The sequence below is a fragment of the Babylonia areolata genome, chromosome 6, assembly GCF_041734735.1.
Source record: "Babylonia areolata isolate BAREFJ2019XMU chromosome 6, ASM4173473v1, whole genome shotgun sequence".
In the NCBI taxonomy this organism is placed as follows: domain Eukaryota; kingdom Metazoa; phylum Mollusca; class Gastropoda; order Neogastropoda; family Buccinidae; genus Babylonia; species Babylonia areolata.
In genome coordinates this window covers 36,970,910-36,996,190 of record NC_134881.1, presented here as the reverse complement: position 1 = coordinate 36,996,190, position 25,281 = coordinate 36,970,910, and the positions used below count along the sequence as shown (strand labels likewise).

The window sequence follows — 25,281 nt, the reverse complement described above, 5'->3', positions numbered from 1 at the left end:
TTGCCGCCAGTGATGCAATTGGTGGGTGCTTGCTTTTTGTTGAATGCCGAAGTAAAATGCCAGAGTTTGACGTCTGCACGAAATGTACTGATTGATCTTGACTGTGCACGTTCAGCTGACTGGACGAAAAATAACAACAAAATAGCAGACATCGTTTCAGTTGGAAGTGCGTGGCGCTTTTCTTCTTGATCATCACGATTTTGAACCGACTTTTTTCTTTAATTATTTTTGTTTTTGACATAACCGTCTGTATCAAAATTGTGCAGTGTTGCTTTATTTTTTGAATGACATCATGTCTTCATTTCCTTCTTCTTCTTCTTCTTCCGAACTTGTATGCTTTGTTTGCACAAATATATTCATTTCTTTCCATGCATTCTGTGTGTGTGTGTGTGTGTGTGCGCGCGCGCGCTTTCAGTGCGCGCTCTCTTTCCCTCTCTCTCTCTCTCAGATTAAAAAATGGGCTGAATTTTTGCTGATGTTGACTAATGTGAATTGTCTTTGCGTGTGTTGCAGATAGTTCCAGTTGACACGGCAAACGAAGAAGTGAGTAGTTTTTAGTGTGTATGTGTGATTGTGGATGTGTGTGTGCATGTGCATTGCACATACGCTGGTGGTTTCATGGTGGTGGTGGTGGTGGTGGTACTGGTGTTGTGTCCTGCTATGAATTTCTCCTTATACTTTTAGTTTTGTGTATTCAGAGATACTCTTATTTCATGGGGAAAAGAACACTGGCATTTTTGCTTTTTGACAATTGATTAAGAAAAAGTCTCTGATTTGAAGTCTGATAGGAAACCTTTGTGTGAATATAATGATATTTGAATCGTGGAGACTGAAATATAATGACATTAAGCTCTGGGAAATCGAGATTTGCACATTCTTTGTGACTCCAGATGACCTTTTGTTTATTATGCAGTGTAGCTGGTCATTATTCATTACATAATGGATGTCACAGATATCTGCTTAGAGAGAGAAACAGAGACAGAGAGATGAATGAGAAGGTGAAGTGCAAATTGTCTGCAATATAGAAATGATTCTTGATTGTGAATAAACATTTCTAATTATTGCTGTAAAACATAAAGCTCCTTATTTCAGAAACTCTCAGCTTGTTTGGCCCCGTTCATATTTTGTCTCTGATGAGTTGCTTGGTGACAAGGTAGTTACAGGAAACTTTGTCTTTGTTAAATGATAGCTATCATGGTTATTATTTTTCATATTCAGTCACTGGTGTCAGCAGGTCTTATAGGGCTGGCATTTGATTAATTGTTGCCAGTTCAGGAATTAGGACCTTGTAGGAAGTGAATTGAATTGGTTGAATGATAAAATACACCGGACACCACCACAGAAGTGACTCAGCTGCAGTGTAGTGCTTCCTTCCCCCTTCATTGGAACTTTGACTTCATGGTAACTTGACAGTTGTAAGTTCTGTATGCCAGTAGCATTGGCTGGGACAAACACAGCCGGTATGTACTTTGAGTTTAGAATGGCTTGAATGTACAGCCACTAATTTTATCTGAAAGACAGGGCAGCAAAAAAAGCAAACAAAAAAAACACAAATAAACAACAACAAAAAAGCCACAGAAGCTGTCGATTTTTATGAATGACATAGAAATTATTAAAGGGATTAGGAAAGATGGATCTGTCATTTTATTCATTTTTATTCACTACTCTTTGTTAACTGGAGAAGGTGAAAGAAAGAAGGAAAGGTGTCAATTTTTTTTTTTTTTTTTTTTTTTCCCCAATTCATGATGGGTTTCTCAGTAACTGTGTTCAGGCAGAATAAGATGATGTCCATCCAAATACAGTGTGTGGGATTGATAAACTCCAGTGAGAGATCGAAATATAAACAGGAGACTAGCCATTAAATGATTAATGCTAAACTGCATTTATTTTTGTGTTACTGCTGCTTACTTCCCCTTTTATTGGGTGCAATGTTATTCAGGTCAGGCAGACTGCGCGAGAATTGATGAATTCTTCATTTTTATTGATATTGAGCTGATACCCCTAGGCTACACACTCTTCAAATAGTTAACAGGCTGGGTGTAGGGTGGTTGTTGTTTTTTTGTTGTTGTTTTTTCCACACAGCAGTAATATTTCTCTCACTTCAGTGACAGCTCTTGCTTTTGTGAAGTTTTGAAACTCAGACCCGGATAATAAGGAAGAAGCTACAGATAATCACCTAGTAGTACTTAGCATTCACACACACACACACACACACACACCACACACACACACACACACACACACACACACACACACACACCACAACACACATGTACACACACACACACACACACACAATTGCAGGTTGCCCAAACTAACTTCTCAATTGTTCTGCACGAACCCAGCAACCCCGGGACGCCCTTTACCCCCTCCCCAGTCTTTGTGGTCTGGACCGAGCGACCTGAAACCTCCCCCCCTCCCCCCTTCTTTTTGCCTTGCTTTTTTCTGTCCTTTTTCTTATTTTATTTTTTGTATGCAATTAAACCCTCAAAGTACTGACGTCAGCGTGTGTTGAGAGAGGGAACGGAGAAGGATTTGCCCTGCATGTCAGCTCGGATCGAGAGAGAGAAAGAGAGAGACCCCGACAGTGACCTTTTGCTTTGCTTGCTCCAACGGACCTGAGTAAACTGGAGGGACAAGGGAGAGAGATTGTCGTGCGTGCTGGTTGTATGAGGTGGGGGGCTACTTGGGTTTTTGGCTGACTGTGCATGTGATGGTATTGTACTTCGTGAAGTGTTATTATTGCTTGAATTGTGTATGAATCTCTCTCTCTCTCTCTCTCTGTGTGTGTGTGTGTGTGTGTGTGTGTGTCTGTGTGTGTGTTATTGGTTAAGTATCAGTGTCTTTTCAAAGCGTTTCATTCTCTCCTTGCACACACACACACACACACACACACACACACACACACACATACCGTCATGGTTTCCAGGAGTGACTGAGATGCGGATTACTGAATGAAAAAAATGAAAGACATGAATTTCAAGATTGTAAAGTTCTCTCTCTCCCCCCCCCCCCCCCCCCTTCTCCTTTTTTGGAAACCTGGGGTCGGGGGAAGGGGGGAGAGACAGCGTAAGAAAGGTGAGAATGAGTTAAAATGCCCCCTTGACCGAAGAACTTTGAAGGGCTGATTCGACAACAAAACTCTGTGTGTGTGATGTGTGTGTGTGTGTGATGGGAGTGGAGGGGAGGGGGGATAAAGGGGCGCATGCCCTCTACACATCTCTCTGATGGGTAAGTTCATTTCAGTGCATGATTCGATGGGCCTGTAGATATCACCAATAGCCCACAGCCCTTGACCTTTTACTCATGGCTCTCGCCCTTTCTCCTAAGTTTGACTGGAAAATCAAACTGAGCGTCTAGTCTTTCGGATGAGACGATAAACCGAGGTCCCGTGTGCAGCACGCACTTGGCGCACTGAAAAAGAACCCATGGCAACGAGAGTGTTGTCCTCTGGCGAAATTACGTAAAATGAAATCCCCTTTCATAGGTACACAAATATGTAAGCATGCACTCAAGGCCTGACTAAGCGCGTTGGGTTATGCTGCTGGTCTGGCATCTGCTCAACAGATGTGGTGTAGTGAAGTTTGTTCCCTTGGCCTCTTCTCTCCCTTTCCCTTCGCCCTCGCGTGTGTAGGGGCGGGGGGGGGGGGTACATTTTCCTTTTTCCAAAAACCCATCTCACAGATCATTGTTCGCAGTCAGCCTTTGCTGGCATGAAGTCGCCCTCTTCTGTCGCTTTTTGCAAGTCTGTAATCATTGCTAAATAATGGTGTTAATTCATGAGTGAGCTCCACTTGTCTACTAGCAGAACTCGGCATTCTTGTGATGAAAATTTGAGAACGGTTGAGCTCCAAATGAAATTGATTGGTTCAGAATTTTTCTTCTTTGCGTTCTCCTCCCCCCAGAATAAATATGCAGTGATTACCCAGTGCTGTCTCTAAGTACAAACCACAATTTGTTTACATGATATTTGAAAAAAAAAAAGTATATCTCAAACCTGTTAAAACTGAAAAGATAATGCCCAATGAAACTTCCTTTCAAATTTTGTGTGATATTAAAACGTGTTTGTTTTTGGTTATATAAGGGGAGGGGGGATTCTGATCATATATCACGGAACGTTTTCAGTCTTTTATCCCACCAACAAAAAGAGAATCGTTCCATCAGAACTCGCAGTGGTTGAGAAACTCTGATAACACACACACACACACACACACACACACACACACAGAGTGCCTGGAATGCACACAGTGATTTATGTCAACGCGAGCGAAGGACACCCCAGCGTGGTGTGGTCATAGTAGCGAGCCATCATGGCACCACTACCGTAGAAACGGGGTATCTGCTGGCTCTATTTTTAGAGAGGAATAGCTTCCCCCTCCACCGCCCTCTCTCTCTCTCTCTCTCTCTCTCTGATACTGGTGTCTGCTTGGCATTATCATTGCAGCTGTGTTTGTGGCTTGTTGTGGCCCTCTTTCCACTACTTGAAACGGCTAAACGGGTCAGCGTCCAAGCACTGACTCGTCGCGCGTGCGGCGCGCGCGTGCCCACATTTTTTCTTTGTGCGTGTGTGTGTGTGTGTGTGTGTGTGCATTGCCGAGCTTGCTCCTCCTCCCCACCCCTCACCCCTCCCTGCTAGCACTTCTTGATAACAAGGGGTGGGTGGGAAGAAGGGGTGGTTCGGGAGAGAGCTCTCTCTCTTTCTCTCTCTCTGTTGCCCCAGGGTGGTGGTTTCTCCGATTCGAATCAGCTGGCATCTGCATGCAGCTGAAGGGTGGGCCTCTTGAAGAGAAGAGTCGTTCTGTTGTGACGTGTTCTTTGTGGGATTTTTTTTTGGGGGGGAAAAGACGGAGGGAAAATCGAAGGTTCATTTTCAGGCTTTTTGAAGAACGGATTGTGTGTGTGTGTGTGTGTGTGTGTGTGTGTGAAATAAATTGAAACCAACTTTGTGAAAACCTGTAGTTTTCTGTAAACATATCATAATTGATTATATGGAGTAATCAGTATAAACAGTCTGTTTATTGATTATGATTTCGTTAAAAATAAAAAATAAAAATAAAGATTTCCTTTATTTTTTTTTAAATATAATAGTCTGATGCAATGGACAGGATTGATCGGTCCCATACGCTTTGACTTGATGTCGGTCTCCTTGAAACTGAAAGAAAAAAAAGTTAAATAGTGACAGGAAAATGGGTGATAACTTTATTCATGGGTGATGACTTTTTTCCTACAAAATTTATGCTCATTTCAAATCAAAGAGGTGGTTGCAGGACAGGGTATTTGTCGGGTAGAAGAATGTCTGGATGTTTGCGCCCACACATAGATTTACAGAAAGCACAGTGGGGGTTTTTCCATCTCGTATTTATGAGTGAGATAGGAGGGGGTGGAGGAGGAGGGAAAAAACCTGGAAGGGAAAAATTCAAGCAAGATAACTGGAGTGATAAGATAAGTTATCGTTTTTCTCCAAGGTCTGTCGAGCTGTGCGTGTTGCTAGTTGCGTCAGTGGTAAACCCGGTACGTGGCAGGCGATTCGTAGTTATCACCGCCCTTCCTTTTTTTTCTTTTTTTTTTTTTTTCTTTTATTTACCTGCCTTTTGTTGAGACTGTTGTATGAATCATTAATGACGAGCACAGACAGGTGTCATGGCTAGCTATTGCCCGTACTGAATTAACGTTCGTTCTGGGGTCATCGTTACAGCACCCACTCCCCCAATCTCTGCCAACCCCCTCCCCCATCTCTTCCCCCTGCCCACCCCCCAATCTGCACACACACACACACACACACACACACACACACACACCTGGATGTGTCAAAACACCTGCAGGTTTGTTTGGTTTTCCAAAGCGTGATCAAAGCTGCCTTATCCAATCATTTCGAAGCACCCCCCATTCCCCCCCCCCCCTGCCCCCCCCCCCCCCCTTCCTATTGAACAACAACAAAAATCTTGTGCCCCCTTCTTGACATTGACCCTGGGGTTATTGACGTCAGCAGAGCGTTCAGCACTACAGTGTGAGACTGCAGTGCTATAAATAGCTGTGATGACATGCATGGAAACATCTTTCACATGCCATGTCTTTTCAGGAACTGAAAATTATTTTTGAGAAGTTCTTCTGTGGGGCAGAGTGAGGGAAAGGGGTATTTGAAACTTTCAGTTTCACTTGTTGACATCAAAGACTGTATTATATACCTTTATCACAGTATGTTTGTATTCATAGGGTCTTTGCATTCTTGGTCCTTTCTTGCATTAGCACAGGACTTTTCTACCATGTGAAAGGCTGCCATGTCAGTGATGTCAGAATTACTTAAGAGTGTCTAGGATTTTTTTTTTTTTTTTTTAAACCGTATAAAATACATAATACCTGGAGTAGACCTGGAGTAGAGTTTCCTCTTCCACTTGTGTGTGCTTCACATCCAGCTCACTGCTGTTCCAAATTATTTTGTTTTAGCACATATGCATGTACTCACAAACATGTACATGTAAAGTGACACACATGCACACACACACACACACACACACACACACACACACACACACATGTGCATGCGTACATAAACACACACCTGATATACTATTATTTATTATTGATAAGCGCATACTCACACTTGCAGTTTGTAACACTAATGCACTCAAATGTGTGCACACATTTATGTAAACAAGCACTTTATATATATCAAGATAGATACCTAGATAGAGATATGCACTGTTTGTAGTTGGCTTACTGGCTTTTTTTTTTTTTTTTTACTTTCTTTCTTCTTTTTTTCTTCCCCCCCAAATCAAATACTGGCATCAGAAACTGATGATTTTTGTTTCGTTCAGTTGTGTTTGCAATAGTTGCATACACATGATACAGTTATACACTGTATCAGTGATGTCTCATTTTCTTAGAATATTGACATTACCACTGTTAGGAACTTCTGACTCATTTTATTATATATATATATATATATATATATATATATATACAATGGACACAGAAAAAAAAATACACACACACAAAAAGAAAAGAATGTGCAATGCAACAAAAAGACAAACAGTACATTCTGTTGATTTGAAAATATATGTTGTTCATAGTGTAATCAGAACTCGCATACAAAAACATGCATGGTTAAGAAGTCTTGTACGGCAGATTTCTGTTGGGTCCCCTCACATAGTGGACTATGCTGGAAAGAGCTAGTGGATTCATCAATTGAACACGGCACTTCAAGACATGCAGGTGACAAGATAGCTAAGCTTACCATGTCATGAAATGAAATGGACTCTTGCGAATTATACAGTACTTTCTATATTTATTTTGAAAATAGCTTTGAAACATTTTCATGTCTGCAACATATATAATTTTTTTTATTTACACGTTAACACTTAATTAGTGACTAATGCTTAGAATACAAAATATATTACTATTCACAAAATGTTACCTGCAGTTGGTCCTACACCATTTCAGCACACCATTTGTTATTTGACTGTTCAATTCTCACTACCCAATATAAGAACAGGGGGACAGATCTGAGCACAAGATACAGGAATATTCAAGAGGTTTTGTATGATTCCCAGCAATCTGTATCATCAAGAGGTTTTGTATGATTCCCAGCAATCTGTATCATCAAGAGGTTTTGTATGATTCCCAGCAATCTGTATCATCAAGAGGTTTTGCATGATTCCCAGCAATCTGTATCATCAAGAGGTTTTGCATGATACCCAGCAGTCTGTATCATCAAGAGGTTTTGCACGATTCCCAGCAGTTTGTAGCGTACATCGCTGAAGTCATATATGCCACTCTGTGGTGGGTAGCTTGTAAAAAATTTTCTTTTATTGAAAGTTTGACTGATGACTCCTCCACCCAGTACCTCACTGTTCCACTGTTAGTAGCTTGTTTTTTGTTGTTGTTTCTCAGTACATTCTTTTACTCACTCTCCACACCCATTGTGATTATATGAGTGAGTGTGATGTGCATGTGTGTGTGTGCATGTGTATACATGTGTGTGTGTATATATGTGTGTGCGCTGAAATGAATGAATCATTATGAATGTGTACATGTATACATGTCTAAATTACCCTGTAGTGAATAGAGAATAAACCAGTGAGAGGGAGAAGAAGACTGTCACACACTGTGAAGACAGAACTGAACCTGGTTGAATGTGGTGGTTTTTTCAGAAACAGATGGTGTTCGTGGTGTCATTCCTGCAGAACAACCGTCTGGAGCACCTGCACCAGGTGATGGGCTGTCACCCCCGCTACCTGCAGGCCTTCATGAAGACCCAGAACTACCTGCTGAGGGAGGATGGGCCTCTGCCCTTCCCCTACAGACACTACATCGCCATTATGGTCAGTACTTCCCCCTCCACCTCCTCTTCCCCTATAGACACTACATGGCCATCCTGACCATCAGTGCAAGTTCTGACTTACCTCATTTAGGTGGCAGCCCTTCACTGACACCCTGACCTGTAAGCTTTGTCCTATCTCCGTGAGGTGACAGCCCTTCACTGACACCCTGACCTGTAAGCTTTGTCCTATCTCCGTGAGGTGACAGCCCTTCACTGACACCCTGACCTGTAAGCTCTGTCCTATCTCAGTGAGGTGACAGCCCTTCACTGACACCCTGACCTGTAAGCTTTGTCATACCTCAGTGAGGTGACAGCCTTTCACTGACATCCTGACCTGTAAGCTCTGTCCTATCTCAGTGAGGTGACAGCCCTTCACTGACATCCTGACCTGTAAGCTATGTTCTATCTCAGTGAGGTGACAGCCTTTCACTGACATCCTGACATGTAAGCTCTGTCCTATCTCAGTGAGGTGACAGCCTTTCACTGACATCCTGACATGTAAGCTCTGTCCTATCTCAGTGAGGTGACAGCCCTTCACTGACATCCTGACCTGTAAGCTCTGTCCTATCTCAGTGAGGTGACAGCCCTTCACTGACATCCTGACCTGTAAGCTCTGTCCTATCTCAGTGAGGTGACAGCCCTTCACTGACATCCTGACCTGTAAGCTCTGTCATATCTCAGTGAAGTGATACATTGACATCCTGACCTGTAAGCTCTGTCATATCACAGTGAGGTGACAGCCCTTCACTGACCAGCATACTTGTCAGTAGCAGTTAAGGGGGTACCGTTTGATAGTTTTTTTCCTTTTAAATTCTAATTTTACTTTGTTTGGGTATTAAGACATGTGCTTTAGTGGGCCCCTAGGATTCCAGCAGCAAACTTTCTGGTAATAAGTGAGTCACTTCTGTCTGTCATAGTGAATGTTGTTCAAGGAGGACTGTGTGCTCCGAGAAACCACTGTGACAAAAAAGTAATGCAGTACAAGACGATACAGCATGATAGGATGTGATACATTACAGTATTACATGATGCAACATAACTGAACACAAAATAAAACAGTACAATACATTACAGTACAATATGACATGACATAACACAGCTCAGTACAACACAACACAACACTGTACAGTACAACACAACACAGTACTGTACAGTCTGACACAACACAACACAATACAAACACAAAACACAGCACAGTACAATGTGACACAACACAGTGCATTACACTGCAGTACAACACAACACAGCACAGTATAATACAAAAACACAGTACAGTACAATATGATACAACCTATCTCAGTGGAGTGATGGCCTAGAGGTAACGTGTCCGTCTAGGTAGCGAGAGAATCTGAGCGCTTTGGTTCGAATCACGGCTCAGCCGTCGATATTTTCTCCACCTTCACGAGACCTTGAGTGGTGGTCTGGACGCTAGTCATTCAGATGAGACGATAAACCAAGGCCCTTTGTGCAGCAGTCACTCAGTGCACGTAAAAGAACCCACGGCAACAAAAGGGTTGTTCCTGGCAAAATGCTGTAGAAAAATCCACTTCGATAGGAAAAACAAATAAAACTGCACACAGGAAGAAACACAAAAAAAATGGGTGGCGCTGTAGTGTAGTGACGCGTTCTCCCTGGGGAGAGCAGCTCGAATTTCACACAGAGAAATCTGTTGTGATAAAAAGAAATACAAATACAAAATGCAAATACAAACACAATACAGTACAATATCACGCAACACAGTACAGTACAATACAACACATCACAGTACAGAACATGGCAACACAACACGACACGACACAGCACAGTACAATACAACACATCACAGTACAGAACATGGCAACACAACACGACACGACACAGCACAGTACGATGCAACACAACAAAACACAACACACTACAGTTCAAAACAACACAACAGAATTACTCTTTCTAGAGATAACAAAGTTACATGTACCTCCCACGTCACCACACACTCTGTGCGTCCTTGCAGGCGGCAGCACGGCACCAGTGCCTCTACCTGGTACGGCTCCATGCCCACGACTTCCTCCTGCAGGGAGGCGACCCCGACTGGCTCAGAGGGCTGGACAGTGCCCCAGCCAAGCTGCGCAACCTGTGTGAGGTCAACAACATCCTGGCCCACCGACCCTGGCTCATCTGCAAAGAGCACATCGAGGTCAGGGCTCTCCTCTTGCTTCTGCTGTTCATACGTATATATATATATATATAGGATGACAACGCCAGAATTTTTTTCCTTTTTTTTTTTTTCTAAAGGGAAGTGGGATGAGCAAATGTTTTTTTTTCTTCATACATTCCTTCCTCCGGGCAAAGGGAAAAACAGATTTTAAGAATTTTAATATTCATAAAAATAACTGGAATAAGTATGCATATTTTTTATATGTAGCCCTGAGGGCATAGGGGGAAATGAAATCATGATTTTTTCCAAAAATAAGATGAAGTGTTCAGGACATTGAGACAAGACTCAGTAACTTACATGTATATACAACCATGCACTTGTATCATAATACTTCTGTGGCGAAAAAGCACACACATACATACATACACACATACATACATATATACATAAAAATTGCATACATAGCAATACGCAGATAAACATACCTATTTGCCATTGAATTCAGACAGAAACGTGTATAAAGTAAGGAGAGGGAGGGGGAATGGAAGGAGAATTGGACAGACAGAAATACTTACAGAGAGAGAGGAAGAGTTGAAAACAGTGGTATTTCTTGATTCACAGAGAAGTTTTGTTTGATGACGGTCAGGACAAACACTCATTGGTGTTTCACTTCCATACTGAAAAGGTGCTTGAATGACAACTTATTAATATTATAAATGAGAGCAAACACATGCAATGAAAAAAAATTTCTTTGAATATTCTGCTTCAGAAACTGACTCGAGGCAACGACACGTGGTCGCTCTCAGAGGTGATGCAGGCACTGATCATCCTGGCCCATTTCCACAGCCTCTGCACCTTCATCTACGGCTGTGGCATCACGCCGGAGATTGACCAAGGGGGGTGCACTCTGCGTCCTCCCTCCTCCTCCGGAGACGAGGAGAGTGAAGACTACGCCAGTGACTCGTCGACAGGAGGGGAGCTCAATGCCAACGTGAGTGATGGTGGTGTTGTTGTTGTTTGTTTGTTTCTGCTGGGTTTTTTTAGGAAGGTTGTGCATGCTGTTAGTGTTACCTGGAAGATACAACTCACACTCTTATACACTCTCTCACACATTCACTCACTTGACAGCCTTGACTTTGCTGAAGCTTGCAACAGTTCCACTGGTGTGTGTGTGTGTGTGTGTGACTGACAGGCGTAATGTGTCATGGCAGTAGTGACAGGTGTGGTGGTGTGTGTGACTGACAGGTGTAATGTGTCATGGCAGTAGTGACAGGTTTGGTGTGTGTGACTGACAGGTGTAATGACAGGTGTAATGTGTCATGGCAGCAGTGACAGGTGTGGTGGTGTGTGTGACTGACAGGTGTAATGTGTCATGGCAGTAGTGACAGGTGTGGTGGTGCGTGTGACTGACAGGTGTAATGTGTCATGGCAGTAGTGACAGGTTTGGTGTGTGTGACTGACAGGTGTAATGACAGGTGTAATGTGTCATGGCAGCAGTGACAGGTGTGGTGGTGTGTGTGACTGACAGGTGTAATGACAGGTGTAATGTGTCATGGCAGTAGTGATAAGTGTGGTGGTGCGTGTGACTGACAGGTGTAATGTGTCATGGCAGTAGTGACAGGTGTGGTGGTGTGTGTGACTGACAGGTGTAATGACAGGTGTAATGTGTCATGGCAGCAGTGACAGGTGTGGTGGTGTGTGTGACTGACAGGTGTAATGACAGGTGTAATGTGTCATGGCAGCAGTGACAGGTGTGGTGGTGTGTGTGACTGACAGGTGTAATGTGTCATGGCAGCAGTGACAGGTGTGGTGGTGTTAACTGCAGATGCTGGAGGACACAAGCCTGGAGGCCCTGATGGAGAGGATGCGGATGCTGACGGAGACCAGCTCTCAGGACGAGGGGCCCAGCCAGGAGGAGATGCTCAAACGCTTTCAGAGCGTCGAGAACCAGAGCGCTGAAAGTACGTTTACCTTTATGGGTGTTGTTGGTTGATCTAAAATTTCCCCTCTGACGGATTGATTCAATAATACTGTATTATGCATATATTGTGTTTCTCTTTTTGTCACAAGAGATTTCTCTGTGTGAAATTTGGGCATTGCTACACTACAGCGCCACCCATTTTTTTGTAATTTTTCCTGCATGCAGTTTTATTTGTTTTTCCTATCAAAGTGATTTTTTTTTTTTTTTTTACAGAATTTTGCCAGGAACTACCCTTTTGTTGCCATGGGTTCTTTTACATGCGCTAAGTGCATGCTGCACACGGGACCTTGGTTTATCGTCTCATCCGAATAACTAGCGTCCAGACCACCACTCAAGGTCTAGTGGAGGGGGAGAAAATATCAGCGGCTGAGCTGTGATTCGAACCAGCGTGCTTAGATTCTCTCGCTTCCTAGGCGGACGCGTTACCTCAAGACCATCACTCCACTATGTATCTTACTGTATTTGTGTTTGTATATGGTATCTGATTTATGTTTTACCTTTCATTTACTATCCCCCCCCCCCCCCCACACACACACACACCCAGTATTCCTTGTGACAAGGTACACTCGGTAATAAAGACCTATTCTGTTCTGTTTCATTCTATTCTACTCTATTCTATCTGTTTTATGTTTCTGTCATGTACAGTTTCAGTGCTGACCAAGGAGAAGACTATTCTAATCTATTTGATGTATTCTGTCGTGTACAGTTTCAGTGCCAACGAAGGAGAAGACGACGTCTCGTAAAGAGGAGGTGGTGCGGTTTGTGACGAACAGTGACCTGACGTACTGTGACTTCGCCAAGCGAGCCCCCGAGCTGGAGATCCCCACGTTCCGCGCCCAGGACTACTCGTGGGAGGACCAGGCGCTGTCCCTCGCCAACCGCCTCTACAGCGACATCGGCAACCTGCTGGAGGAGCGCTTCAACATCGCCTGCCACCTCACCTACTACACGTCAGTACACAGGCGCTTGGTTAAACATCTTTTTTTTTTTTTTTTTTAATACCCCATCATCTGCACTGTTTCAGTGGCATTACTCTTACGCCGCTTATTCCGAGTTCCCCCTTACACAGCCACACCAGGGTTCGTCCATCACAGTCCCAGCGTCGGCAATCTGCATACTTTTACCATGACCACCTCACTCACTGCACATCAGTTCACAGGCGTTTGATTAAACATGCTTTGCCATGGCCACCCCACCTACTACATATCGGTACACAGGCGTTCATTAAACATACACAACATCGCCTGCCACCTCACTTACTACATATCAGTACACAGGCGTTCATTAAACATACACAACATTGCCTGCCACCTCACTTACTACACGTCAGTACACAGGCGTTCATTAAACATACACAACATCGCCTGCCACCTCACTTACTACATATCAGTACACAGGCGTTCATTAAACATACACAACATCGCCTGCCACCTCACTTACTACATATCAGTACACAGGCGTTCATTAAACATACACAACATCGCCTGCCACCTCACTTACTACACGTCAGTACATAGGCACTTGATTAAACATGCTTTACCATGACCCACTGGTGCAGCTCTGGCTTGGGTCTTATCCCTGATCCTATACAAAATACTACTGTGGCTAACGGTACCTGTCGGATCTTAAAAGCGGTCAAAGAGAAATATGTTAAAAGCTTGATTAACATTATGTTCATAAGACCAGTTCATTCATGTCTCAGGCTCAAATGATGTTTTGCTCAGTGATGGATGTGTGGAGGAATTTGGATAGAATATCTGCCTGAGTAGTGGAATACAAAAACTTTTCTTTGTTTTTGTGGAGAGAGGTTTTCACAGCTTGTAGATCACACACAAAAGTAATGACCATGCAACATGTGTAGTTAAGTTCAATGTGAGGCAGTCATAATGACAGGTTTGATGTGAGGCAGTCATAATGACAGGTTTGATGTGAGGCAGTCATAATGACAGGTTTGATGTGAGTGTGAGGCAGTCATAATGACAGGTTTGATGTGAGTGTGAGGCAGTCATAATGACAGGTTTGATGTGAGTGTGAGGCAGTCATAATGACAGGTTTGATGTGAGGCAGTCATAATGACAGGTTTGATGTGAGTGTGAGGCAGTGATAATGACGGGTTTGATGTGAGGCAGTGATAATGACAGGAGTTGACCGCGGTATGATTGCAGGATGGGGGATAACTGCGAGGTGGACACATCAGCGTTCAGACAGGCCATCTGGTACTACATCCACTGTATGTATGGTATCCGTCATGACGACTACGACTATGCCCAGGTGAACCAGATGTTGGAGAGAAACCTGAAGACCTACATCAAGACAGTCACCTGCTTTCCTGAACGCATCACCAAGAAGGACTATGAGAGCGTGATGAGGGAATTTAAACACTCAGAAAAGGTCAGTTTTAACAGGGCTTCATTACTGCTATCAGTTAAGTGCTAGGTTGAATTTATTTTGTCAGGAGTGAGGTTCTTCAGACAATAGTGTGAAATCAGACTGAGAGGTGATTTGGAAAGCAAGATGCTTTTCTCCAGTTTTCCTCACTCCACGCTGAGTGGGTACCTGAATTTGGACGGGGAAGGTGAAAGTGGCGGAAGGGGAGAACTGTGCCCCACCTGTCTGTGCTGAGCTCTGGACACAGTGGATATGAACACACTGCCGTGAAAGGTTATGGGACCTTTTTAAAGCAGTCTCTCCTTATTCCTGTACATGTGACTGTGGAAGTGACACAGTGGCTTTCGATTGAAACGGAAACCCTCCATCACCTCCCAGCTTGTGAATACCAAGAACAAGTAACAGAGGGAACATATTGGATAATGGAGAGCTTGTTGTGCCACACAGGTCAACACTAATTATAACATATCCAGCAGTTTCAGTTTTTTGACTGACAAGGTTTGAGTCTCAGTAATCTCCATGTTTATATTTTTTCTATGTGTCTGATAATGTTTGTATGTAAGTGTCATAAACATGAATATTGGTATTTGAAAGTGAAATTACAGTAAGATAAGAGATTACTTTGTTTTTGTCTTATTTTACCTATGATAGTCTTTTTAAAGGTACATCTTCATCACTGAGGTAGATGTCAGTGACTCAGAACTGTGTTTGTGTCTTTGTTTCCCTTCTGTGATATTTTCACAGGAGTCCATTGCTGATAAAACTATGCACAAGAAAATGTATTTCTTTGAGAATGCCAAATTTGAAAACATGTTTTGTGACATATGAAGAGAATCTGGACACCAATTTATGAAATATCAATTGAACCTGCTATCCTTTTTGCCCACAGTGAGAAGAGAGACACTGATGAGTTTGTTATCATCATCTGTTGCAGATTCACGTCAACTTCATGATGACAGAGGCGCGCATGCAAGCGGAATTGCTGTACGCCCTGCGAGCTGTCAACCGCTACATGACGTAGTAACCACTCACGGTCCATTTTGGCATTCTGTGATTTTTTGGTTCCCCCCCCCCCCTTCAATATCTGCTTTTTCTTTTCCTTCGACGACGACTTTACCAAGTGTCCAAGCCAAGCACAGAAACTGGCACTGAAGGAAGGACTGCTGCAGAGGGTGTCTAGCTGGTGATGTGGAGGAGAAGTATTGAAGTTGTGATGTTGAGGAGAGGAACTGACACTGGTGATGTTGAGAATTGACGCTGGGCTTGATGAATGGATGGATGGCTGTGGACAGGCAGAACGGACCAACCTGAAAACCATGTCATGTGGGGTTGTTGTTTTTTTTGATGGGGAGACAAAGGTTCCGTCAGACCTGGCTGGACACAAAGGATGGTGGGTTTTTCGTTTAATTTCAAACTTTGGTGCTGAAAATTCTCAACATCTTGGAAAGGACAAGACAAGTTCCCTCCCTCGTTTTAGTTTGCTTGTTTGATGCTGTGACTTGGATAATGATGAGCAGCTGGGTTTGAGATGGAAGAAACATTGTTTTTTGGTTTGTTTCTGTTTTTTTGCTGGATGTTGGAGAGAATGAGAAACGAGGACAGGAAGAACTGCAGCCTTTTTTCCTTTTTTTTTTTTTTGCCAGGGGACAAAACCAGACGTGGTGAGTTGAGTAACCTGCCGTCAATCTGTGATAAAAACTCCCTCCCTCCTGTCTCTTGCCCGTGTCAGTCAGGCCTGGAGGAGGACCGGTGGGGGGCAGAACACGCCCGTGAACTTGTTTTCCCTAACTTGGCTTTTCTGTGTTCTGTGTGGTGTGTGTGTGTCTGTGTGTGTGTCTTTCCCTGCAGAACCCATGAAGAGTGAAGGCAGCGATGCCGGCCAGGGTGTCAGCACTGATCCAAGCTGACATCAGTGGGGAAAGAAAACAGGTTTTATCTGGTGGTTTCTTAGTTGACATCTGTGGACATCATCAAGAGCGCTTGAGAGAGACTGAAGCTTGCAAAGGTCCTTGCTGATAGAGAATTTTCAGAGAGTTGAGTGACAGCCTTTGATTTCAAGTGAAGCTGGGAGAGAGAATTGGTCAATAGTTTTTTTGGTTTTTTTTTTTTTTTATAATTAAAAGTAGCTGGAGAGGGAGTATGGGAGTTGTGGCACCCATTGTCTTTCATTCAACAGGGGTGGTGCTTCATTGTATTTTTGACCATCTAGTTCTTGAATAACGGCATTCACTGGATGAGATTGGTATTTTTAACGTCCGGCAAAACCATCCTGGAAAGGATAAGATTGCATAGAGAGTCTAGAGCCTGTACAAGTAGTGTTGTTGGATCGTGTTCAAGTGTGCATGTACCGCATATCTTCCTATTTGTTCAGACTGAGGTAATTGGCATTTTTTGTGAGCCATCCAAAAGTCGGCTTTAAAAAAATGATAAAAAAATTGATCATTCCATCATACATTGCCAGTCCGTGATCACTTGTTTTCCTTGGTGATACTGATAGCACTAGCATGTAGCATTGATTTGATATGTCATGATCTAGTCTCTGCCTTCTGTTTCAATGTTGGTTGCCTCTTCCCTTTAATTTTGTAATGGAAATGAAAAAAAAAACCCCAGAAAGAACAAGTAGTGGAAACTAATGTCTTGCATGACTCAAGAACTGAGAATTTCTTATTACTTGAGAAAACTTTGCAGGTGAGGGACAGGAATGAAGGTTGTAGACTGTTTTATTAATGGATTTATTTATTTGTTAATTTATTTGAATTGTTCCATAGTTTTGTCTAGAAATAGTTAGGGTGTGGCCCTTCAGGATTTCTTTTTTGTGTGTGTGTGTTTTGGTTTTTTGGTCCTTTAAACAACAAAACCATGTGTCAATTCCATTCTTGCACGGTTAGTTTCAAACTTTTCATCTTTGTTATGTTATCATCATGGTTATTGGCTACAACCAGTTCACTAAAAGTATATGATTATCGAACAGTATTTTGTGCTCATCTGTTAACAAACGAAACAACCAAGCAACAGTGTGTGGGTTTGCTTACATTTTGTATATAAAAAAAAGAAAAGAAAAAAGAATGCTAATTAATGCATATTGATGCTAATTAATGCACATCCTCCCTACCTCATGACTTCTCCCCACCTTCCATTCAGTTCAGCGGGCCCCCTCCGCCTCCCTTCGTCTCCCCCCTACCCCTTAACACCCCCTCCCCATCACGGGACAAAGTTGTGTTCTCTCGATGTGTTAATTCAGCCGGTTATGGTTTCTTTCTCGCCTGGATTAAAGTTGCAGTGTGGAGGGTACAAACTGTAATCTTGCCAACTGGACAATCACTTCTGGATGGTAATGTTCTCCAGTTGTATTTCCCTCGATGTGTAACAGTATGGCACATTGCTAATGGTAAGAACTGTTTATTGTTGATGATATTACAACTGGTAGACAAAAACACAGACAGTACTGTACAGAATTAAGTTGGGGAAATGAGCACTCAAGCTGACGTCTTACACATAATGACCATTTTCAGCATTTAGACAGATCAAAATTCTTTCACGTTGATCAGTAGTTTACTGTTGTCATTTGTTGTTTGTTTTTGCTTTGTTTTGTGTTGTTGTTGTTTTTTGCCAAGAGCTTAGTATCTTGTTGTTGTCTTTTTACTTTCTGTTTTGATTTTGGTTTGCCACATTTGTGTTTTGAGTTCATTTTCTCTGTTGTATGTGTTCACTGAAACGTGTGGAAAAATTTAGGAAAATAAATACCAGAAGTAATTTTGCACGTATGCACATGTTATGTATTGAAATTCATTAAAAAAAAAAAAAACAATAAAAAAAATAAAAAAAGAGAGCATAACTTGCATGTTTTAATTTTGTTTGGTTAATTTTTCTGCTTGTTATGAGGTGTTTATTTTCCCACTTTTTTTTTTTTAGATTAGGTATTTTGAAATAACTCATTTACTGTGACACTGATATTGAAAGTTGTGTCCTTATAAAAATCGATAAAACATTTTAAAACAATAAAAGGCTTGTTAGATTGCTTGTAGATTATATTAATTGTCCTTTGGTGATTTTTTTTTCCATTTAGTGTTTCTTTCCAGAAGGTAGGAGATGGGACAGCTGTTACCACCATGAAGTTTTATGTCAGTAGAAATGTGGAACTGGTGTGGTTGAGGTTTTAGAGAATTGTGTTTTCTGGGTGTCAAAACCATCAAATACAGTGAGATTGATATCAGTTTATACAGTTCTTTTCAGATGCGCATAAGGCATTCCATTTTGAATTTGTTGAAGTGCCAGGCAAAATGCAAGGGATAGGGACATTGTTTTTATTGTTGTTTTTTCTGTGTTCTTTTTAATGCAAAATGGATAAATAATATGTAACAACCCAAAATAAGATACAAGATTGATACTGGACAACAATAACAGCAACCAAAAAAAAAAAAAAAAGGAGAGAAAGAAACCATGAAAGTCAAACTGATTATTAATTAGCTCTATTATATTATTATTATGAAATGAAGTGTCAAATGTCTGTGTACTCTGAACATCCCATTTCATGTCCGACTGAAGCAAGCAACAACTGTTTGGTTTTGTAACTTTGATAACTTCTAAACAAAATGATGTGATGAGAAACTTTCAGACACGTTTGAGCACGTCCACTTTCTCTCTTACCTTTTGACCATGATTGTGATGACAATATGATTAGGTTTTTGAAACGTTTTTGGCACTGGGTGGTGCTTTCCCACATAGCACCATTAGGGATGAAATAGATGTATGTTTGGCAGACAGGTGCTTGACTAATGTATAAGACTTTAACAGCACAAGTCCATTACAGATGTGTTCCATTTGTCTGCCTCCACTGTAGACTGTGTACAGTTATGCTAGAATTGGTGCTCTTCATCCGTGGACAAAAAATGTTATGTGAGAAGAGAAAAAAAATAACTCCTTTTTGCTCTATTTTTTTGTGCATATGTTTCAGTGTATTTTTTTCAGATCATACACGCACATATGCACATGTATGCATGCAGACATGATGCACACATGCATACACATGCACAGGTGCACACACACATGCACTTGTGCAGTGACAAGCACACATATGCATGCACACACATGTGCATGCCTCCCCCCTCACCCCCCCCCCCCCCCCCCCCCACACACACACACTTGCATGTGCACACACACACACATACACACATTCAACATGTTTGTTTCTAGAGTATTAATGGTGGCATTGACAAGGAAATGGCTGGTTCAAGAGAAAAAAAAATGTATTGGAATTGAAACAAATCTTTAAGACCTTCTCTTGCATAGATAGAATCTTGTCTTTGTGGGTCTACAATGTTGAGAACTGGTACTTAAAGCCAAAAACAACTGTGGTAAACTGTACATAACGATGGTGATCTCGTTTACAATCATTCTTGTGCAGGTGGGAAGAGGTGAAACAATCAGCATGATAAAATGACCCTTGCAAACAAGCTGTTCTGTTCAGCATTTGTGATATCTTTCCAGCAATGTGCTGTATGATCTATCTCCAGAACTTGTGCCATGTTTTAATCAATCAAACCAGTCTTGAAAGGAGAATGTGGTGCATGTGTTGACAAAAGAGAAAGGACTACCTACCTGCTGTTAAAAATAATATGTCCATCATGATGATTTCTTCACATTTGACAAAAAGTATGCACATCAGTTGCAAGAATGAAGAACTTGTACGTTGTAGTATGCATAGCAAGAACATTGGAAGGGGGGGGGGGGGGTATGAAAAGTATTGATACCCAGCACATGTACAGTTGATATTGAGTATCTCTATCCTGAGTTTGCAAATGTTTTTATTGTTTTTTGTTTTGTTTTGTTTTGTTTTGTTTTCAGTCTTGGAGTTTGAATCCCAGAATTTTGCATGAGGAGAGTTTTGAAAGTTTACATGTAACATTACAAAAGAAAAAGAAAAATGTTATATGAGCTGATACTGTACTTTTTCACTGCATCCACCGCTCCCAATCTCTCCAGAGATTTCTCTCTCTCTCTTTCTCCCTCTGTCTTGGTTTCCCTCTCTTTCTTCTCCTTTTATGAAAAAGAAAGACTGTACAAGCATTACTGTTTTTCCCCGACCAACATCTGAAATGTCTAAATGTCTGATGTTTGTACGGGGAGTGTTCATCTCTTTCTTGTCATTTTTTTGCATGTCATTTTTATCTTTTTGAAATGTTATGAACTGTGCGACATTCTCTCATGCTCTTGTTTGATTCGTGCATTATTATATGTGTATACATGCAGTTGTGTGTGTACGTATGTGTCAGCGTGTGTATGCTTTCTTGCTCTTGTAGTTGTACATGAGTGTGCATGTGTGTGTGTGTGTGGATTTGCGCATATTTGTGCTCTGTCACTTTGTGAACCTGACATGGCTTGGGCCATTGACAAAGCTCCTTTGCAGATCCACTCAAAAAGGGGGAACAAGATAGGAATTAAAACAGTTTTCTCTTCCTGGTTTCTTCCTTTTCAGATTGAACAGGATGAATATTGACTGTGTTTTCAGCCCTCATGTGACTGTGTGGTCAAGCTGAGCTGTAAGCAGCAGTGATAATAATGATGATGATATAGGAAATCAATATTAAATTCACTTGTAATGCAGCTGTTGTTTTAAAGATTATAAAATAAAGGCTGTGAATGTATAAACTTGTAAAGTGAACACTTGAACAAAGACATTTAGATCTCTCTAATGTTGTAAAGTGAACACTTGAACAAAGACATTTAGATCTCTCTAATGTTCCCACCTTCCAGCCTCTCTCCATAGCTGTGTTTTGAACTGCCTCTTCTTTTGTTAGAACAGACTGGGATGGTGAACGTTTACATTATGTGACAGATTAAAGGAACACACACATCAGCTAGCACACAGCTGAAGTATTGCGTGTTGTCTTTCTCAGCTGTAATGTGGCGGAATTCTCTTTGTTTCCGTTGATGTTTTACTTGTTAGTTTTATGATACAAATACTGCTAGTCAGGGTTTCTGTATTCATGGAATTAACTCTCTCCATACGAACGGCGAAAGAGACGACGTTAACATCGTTTCACCCCAGTTACCATCATCAAAATATTGCAAGCGGAAGGCTCTTATACTGAAGAGGTGATTGTGGACAAAGAATACCACAATTCTGACGACGGAAGCTAAAGGTTGGGTCATTCAGACACCCACTGGACATCCGAGGGGTCTGTGTAGAGGAGAAGAGAGGACTGGCCGTACTGAGTGAGTTAAAAAGTTGTGTCATTCAGAGAGATTGGGGAAAAAGTATTGATAAAGGAAATGTGAACAGCCAAAGCCAATTTCAATTTTCTGAAAGGGCGTTGGATTGATTTAAAATCCCCCAAAGGGAAAACATGTACACTTGGGTCAGAACACAGCATTGTGCCCTGCTTCCTTTTTATCGAGCCCTGGACACTGTGAACATCCATTACCCTTGGCTATTGAGAGCTGTGGGATCTTTCATCTGTTTTAATGTTTTAAGAGATACTCAGAACTCAGAACTGTTTTGATGAAAGGCCTCTGACCTGTATACATATAAATGCACGTGTTGTACATACTCACAAATGAAAACCAAACCTTGAGTTGGATGAACAACAAAATGTTAGAAAGAATAAACTTAGAATACAACAAAACTAAATAAGTAAGGGTAATTTATAAACATATCTTTCATCTAGACTCAGCGCTTTCTGCTCTCTGTTTTAACGCATGAAAAATAAACATTGCTACATCTCTTGACACACAATGCTTTTGACACTTTGGAGTAAGAGGGGTAATATGGGAATCCTTAAATTTTGTATATGATTAGATAAGTATTTCTTTCTCAGAATATCATATTGTGGACAAATTGCCAGTACATGAATTTTGTCTTCGTACCCTCCACAAAAGGTACAGTTTTTCAGGCTGTCCTTACAACGCTCATTAACTTTAAAGTTTGTTTACTCCAAATCTGAATCTAATGAAAGTGTTTTAAGAGATAGAGAGAGATAGACCATATTTTCAAGCAGTCTAATTCAGTAACTGAATTATACTGATGGTTTGTAGTTATTAACATCCAAACCTCTTGGGATGGGTATTTGTTTTTAATTTGTTCTTTTTTTTTTTGAGGAGATAACACCATCCTTCCTCTGCACTTTCCCTGTAAACCCTCCCCCCCCCCTCCCCTCCCCCCCCCCTCCCCAGTTCCTCTCTTTTTTTTTTCGAAGACAGTGGTTGATGCTTTGTTGTTGAGAGATGCCAAGCGAAGAGTGGTCACTGTGTGTTTGTGGCGTTTTGATATTTAATGATGAAGTATTTGGGCATTGTGGAGTATGTACTGTGCATTTTGATGTTGTTTGTACAGTAAGCATGTTTTTCGTACGTTTGTGATATGAGAGCTGGAAATAAAAAATAAAATTTTGAAATAATGAATGAAACTTTATTGTGTGTGTGTGTGCGTGTTTGTCTATATTTGAATAGTGTGTGTATATCACCGTCATTCGACAATTTGAGCAGTTTCACCAGAGATGCCTTCGGAAGATCCTCGGCATAAAGTGGCAAGACAGGGTCTCCAACCTCCAGGTCCCAGAGAGGAGCGGACTGCCCAACATCGAAAGCCTGCTGATCCAGTGCCATGCACGCTGGACAGGACACGTTCGCATGACAGACAGCAGGATCCCGAAGAAGATAATGTATGGCCAGCTGAAGGAAGGCCACCGCGAACTTGGAAGACCCTGCAAGCGCTTCAGGGACACCTTGAAGACAAACCTCAAAGCCTGTAACATAGACATGGCTTCCTGGGAAACTGATGCCTTTGACCGCTCTCGCTGGAGAATGCTGTGCTCTATTGGCATAAAGACGTTTGAAAACTAAAGAACGTTGGCCATAAAGGAGAAGTGTGTGTATGACGACACACACCGACAAATAAGCCTGCCTGCCTACTCATCCGACGGGAGACTCCATCGTATATTTGAGTGGTTGTGTATTTTATCAGTGTGTGTGTGTGTGTGCATACATTTCTTTTTTTTTTTCTTTTTTTTTTAATTCGGGGGTGGGGTGGGGGGAGGGGAGGGGAAGAGAAAACATTCATTTTCATATTATCCTGGTTGAATGAAGTTTTGTTTGTTCTTTATCTTTGGCCCTGCCTCTATTAATTCTTTACCTGTATGCTCTCTCTCTCATTATTATTTATTGCCTTTATTTTTATTTAAAGTATGCAAAGCCATTCATTCCCTTTGTGTATTTTGATGTTTTTCTTTTGTTCGTTTTTTTTTTTTGGGGGGGGGGGTGGGGGGGAGGAAGCATTCAGTGTGCATGATGAATTACCAGTGTATTACCTGCTCCTTTTATTAGTTGCTTTGTCGGTGACATGTTAGAAAATTGCATCCCCATTTTTATGTTTTTGACACCAAACAGATACTTGTTCAACATACGGGGAGGGGTTATTGGTACAATGGATTGCACACTATGTTGGGTTTTTTTTTTTTGTTGTTTTCTTTTTTAACAAAAAACAGCATCTTGATATTAAACAACAAACACTTAGTTCGTGAATTCAGTCAAAGTTCAAGAAAGACAAAAATTGTTTTTTTCTCAGTCACCCCGCCCCCTTCACTCGTGTATGTGTGTGTGTGTGTGTGTGTGTGCCAGTTTTGAGACTCGTCCAAGGTTGATCCGCTCGTGGAAAAAAAAAAAGAAAAAGAAAAAAAGCGTCGGTGTGACACGAGAAAAAAAACACACACTCCTCATCCCCCGCCCCTTCTCCCACTCCAATCTTGTTTCTTGATCTCTTTCCCCCTCAGTCCGCTACGTTCCCACTAACACCCTTCCTCTACTCTTCCCCCCTTCCTCTCCTATCCCCCCCCTCCCCCCCCCCACCCCCCACTTCCTCTCCCCTCCCCTGCCTCACTTTCCCTGATCCTCACACGTCCTTCAACCGGAGATACTGGAAGTTCGAAGAAATGCCGTCAACAACAACAACAACAAAGAGAACAAACGGGGTCATGCGATGAAAAACAGCACAAATAAAATTGTGCAAAACAAGAGGTACGTGTTCAAACGGAGAGCGAGGAAGAGAGAGTGAGGGAGAGAGGCGGGGTGAGGTGGGGGTGTTCATCCGGTAAACAAGCGTGGTAAACGAATATCACTCATGTTTGCACGAAAGGAAGTTGGGAACGAGTGGATAGCGTTTGGTTTGGTTTGTAGGCGTGCATCTGTGCAGCTTGCGGATTTTGCAGTTATATTGCGTCTGTGTGTGTGTGTGTGTGTGTGTGTGTGTGTGTGTGTGTGTGACGATTGTTTCTTTTTTGGCTTTCCCTTTCTTTTCTTTTTTATTGTAAGTATGAAGTCTTCAATATCGCTTTTAAAAAAAAAGAAAGGTTCAAATTCGAAAGGGCTGGAACGCCAGACTTTTTTCTAGGCATGCCAGATAAAACAGATTTAAAAAAAGAATAATATACGCAAATACTCCCGCGCGTGCACACACACACACAC

At 41.9% G+C, this 25,281-nt stretch overlaps 1 protein-coding gene across 2 annotated transcripts in view; it reads left to right on the top strand.

Annotated features, from left to right (window-relative positions):
- The window catches only part of LOC143282981 (sestrin-1-like), a 114,731-nt gene extending 91,509 nt beyond the window's left edge, over positions 1–23,222 (top strand). For both annotated transcript variants that reach the window (XM_076588923.1, XM_076588924.1), the window contains 8 exons: positions 514–543; positions 8,151–8,321; positions 10,311–10,493; positions 11,224–11,445; positions 12,280–12,415; positions 13,142–13,385; positions 14,601–14,826; positions 15,758–23,222. In XM_076588923.1, coding sequence (XP_076445038.1) covers positions 514–543; positions 8,151–8,321; positions 10,311–10,493; positions 11,224–11,445; positions 12,280–12,415; positions 13,142–13,385; positions 14,601–14,826; positions 15,758–15,844 — 1,299 coding nt within the window. In that variant the 3' untranslated portion in view covers positions 15,845–23,222. The remainder of the gene's footprint in view (positions 1–513; positions 544–8,150; positions 8,322–10,310; positions 10,494–11,223; positions 11,446–12,279; positions 12,416–13,141; positions 13,386–14,600; positions 14,827–15,757) is intronic.
- The last annotated feature ends 2,059 nt before the right edge of the window (positions 23,223–25,281 follow it).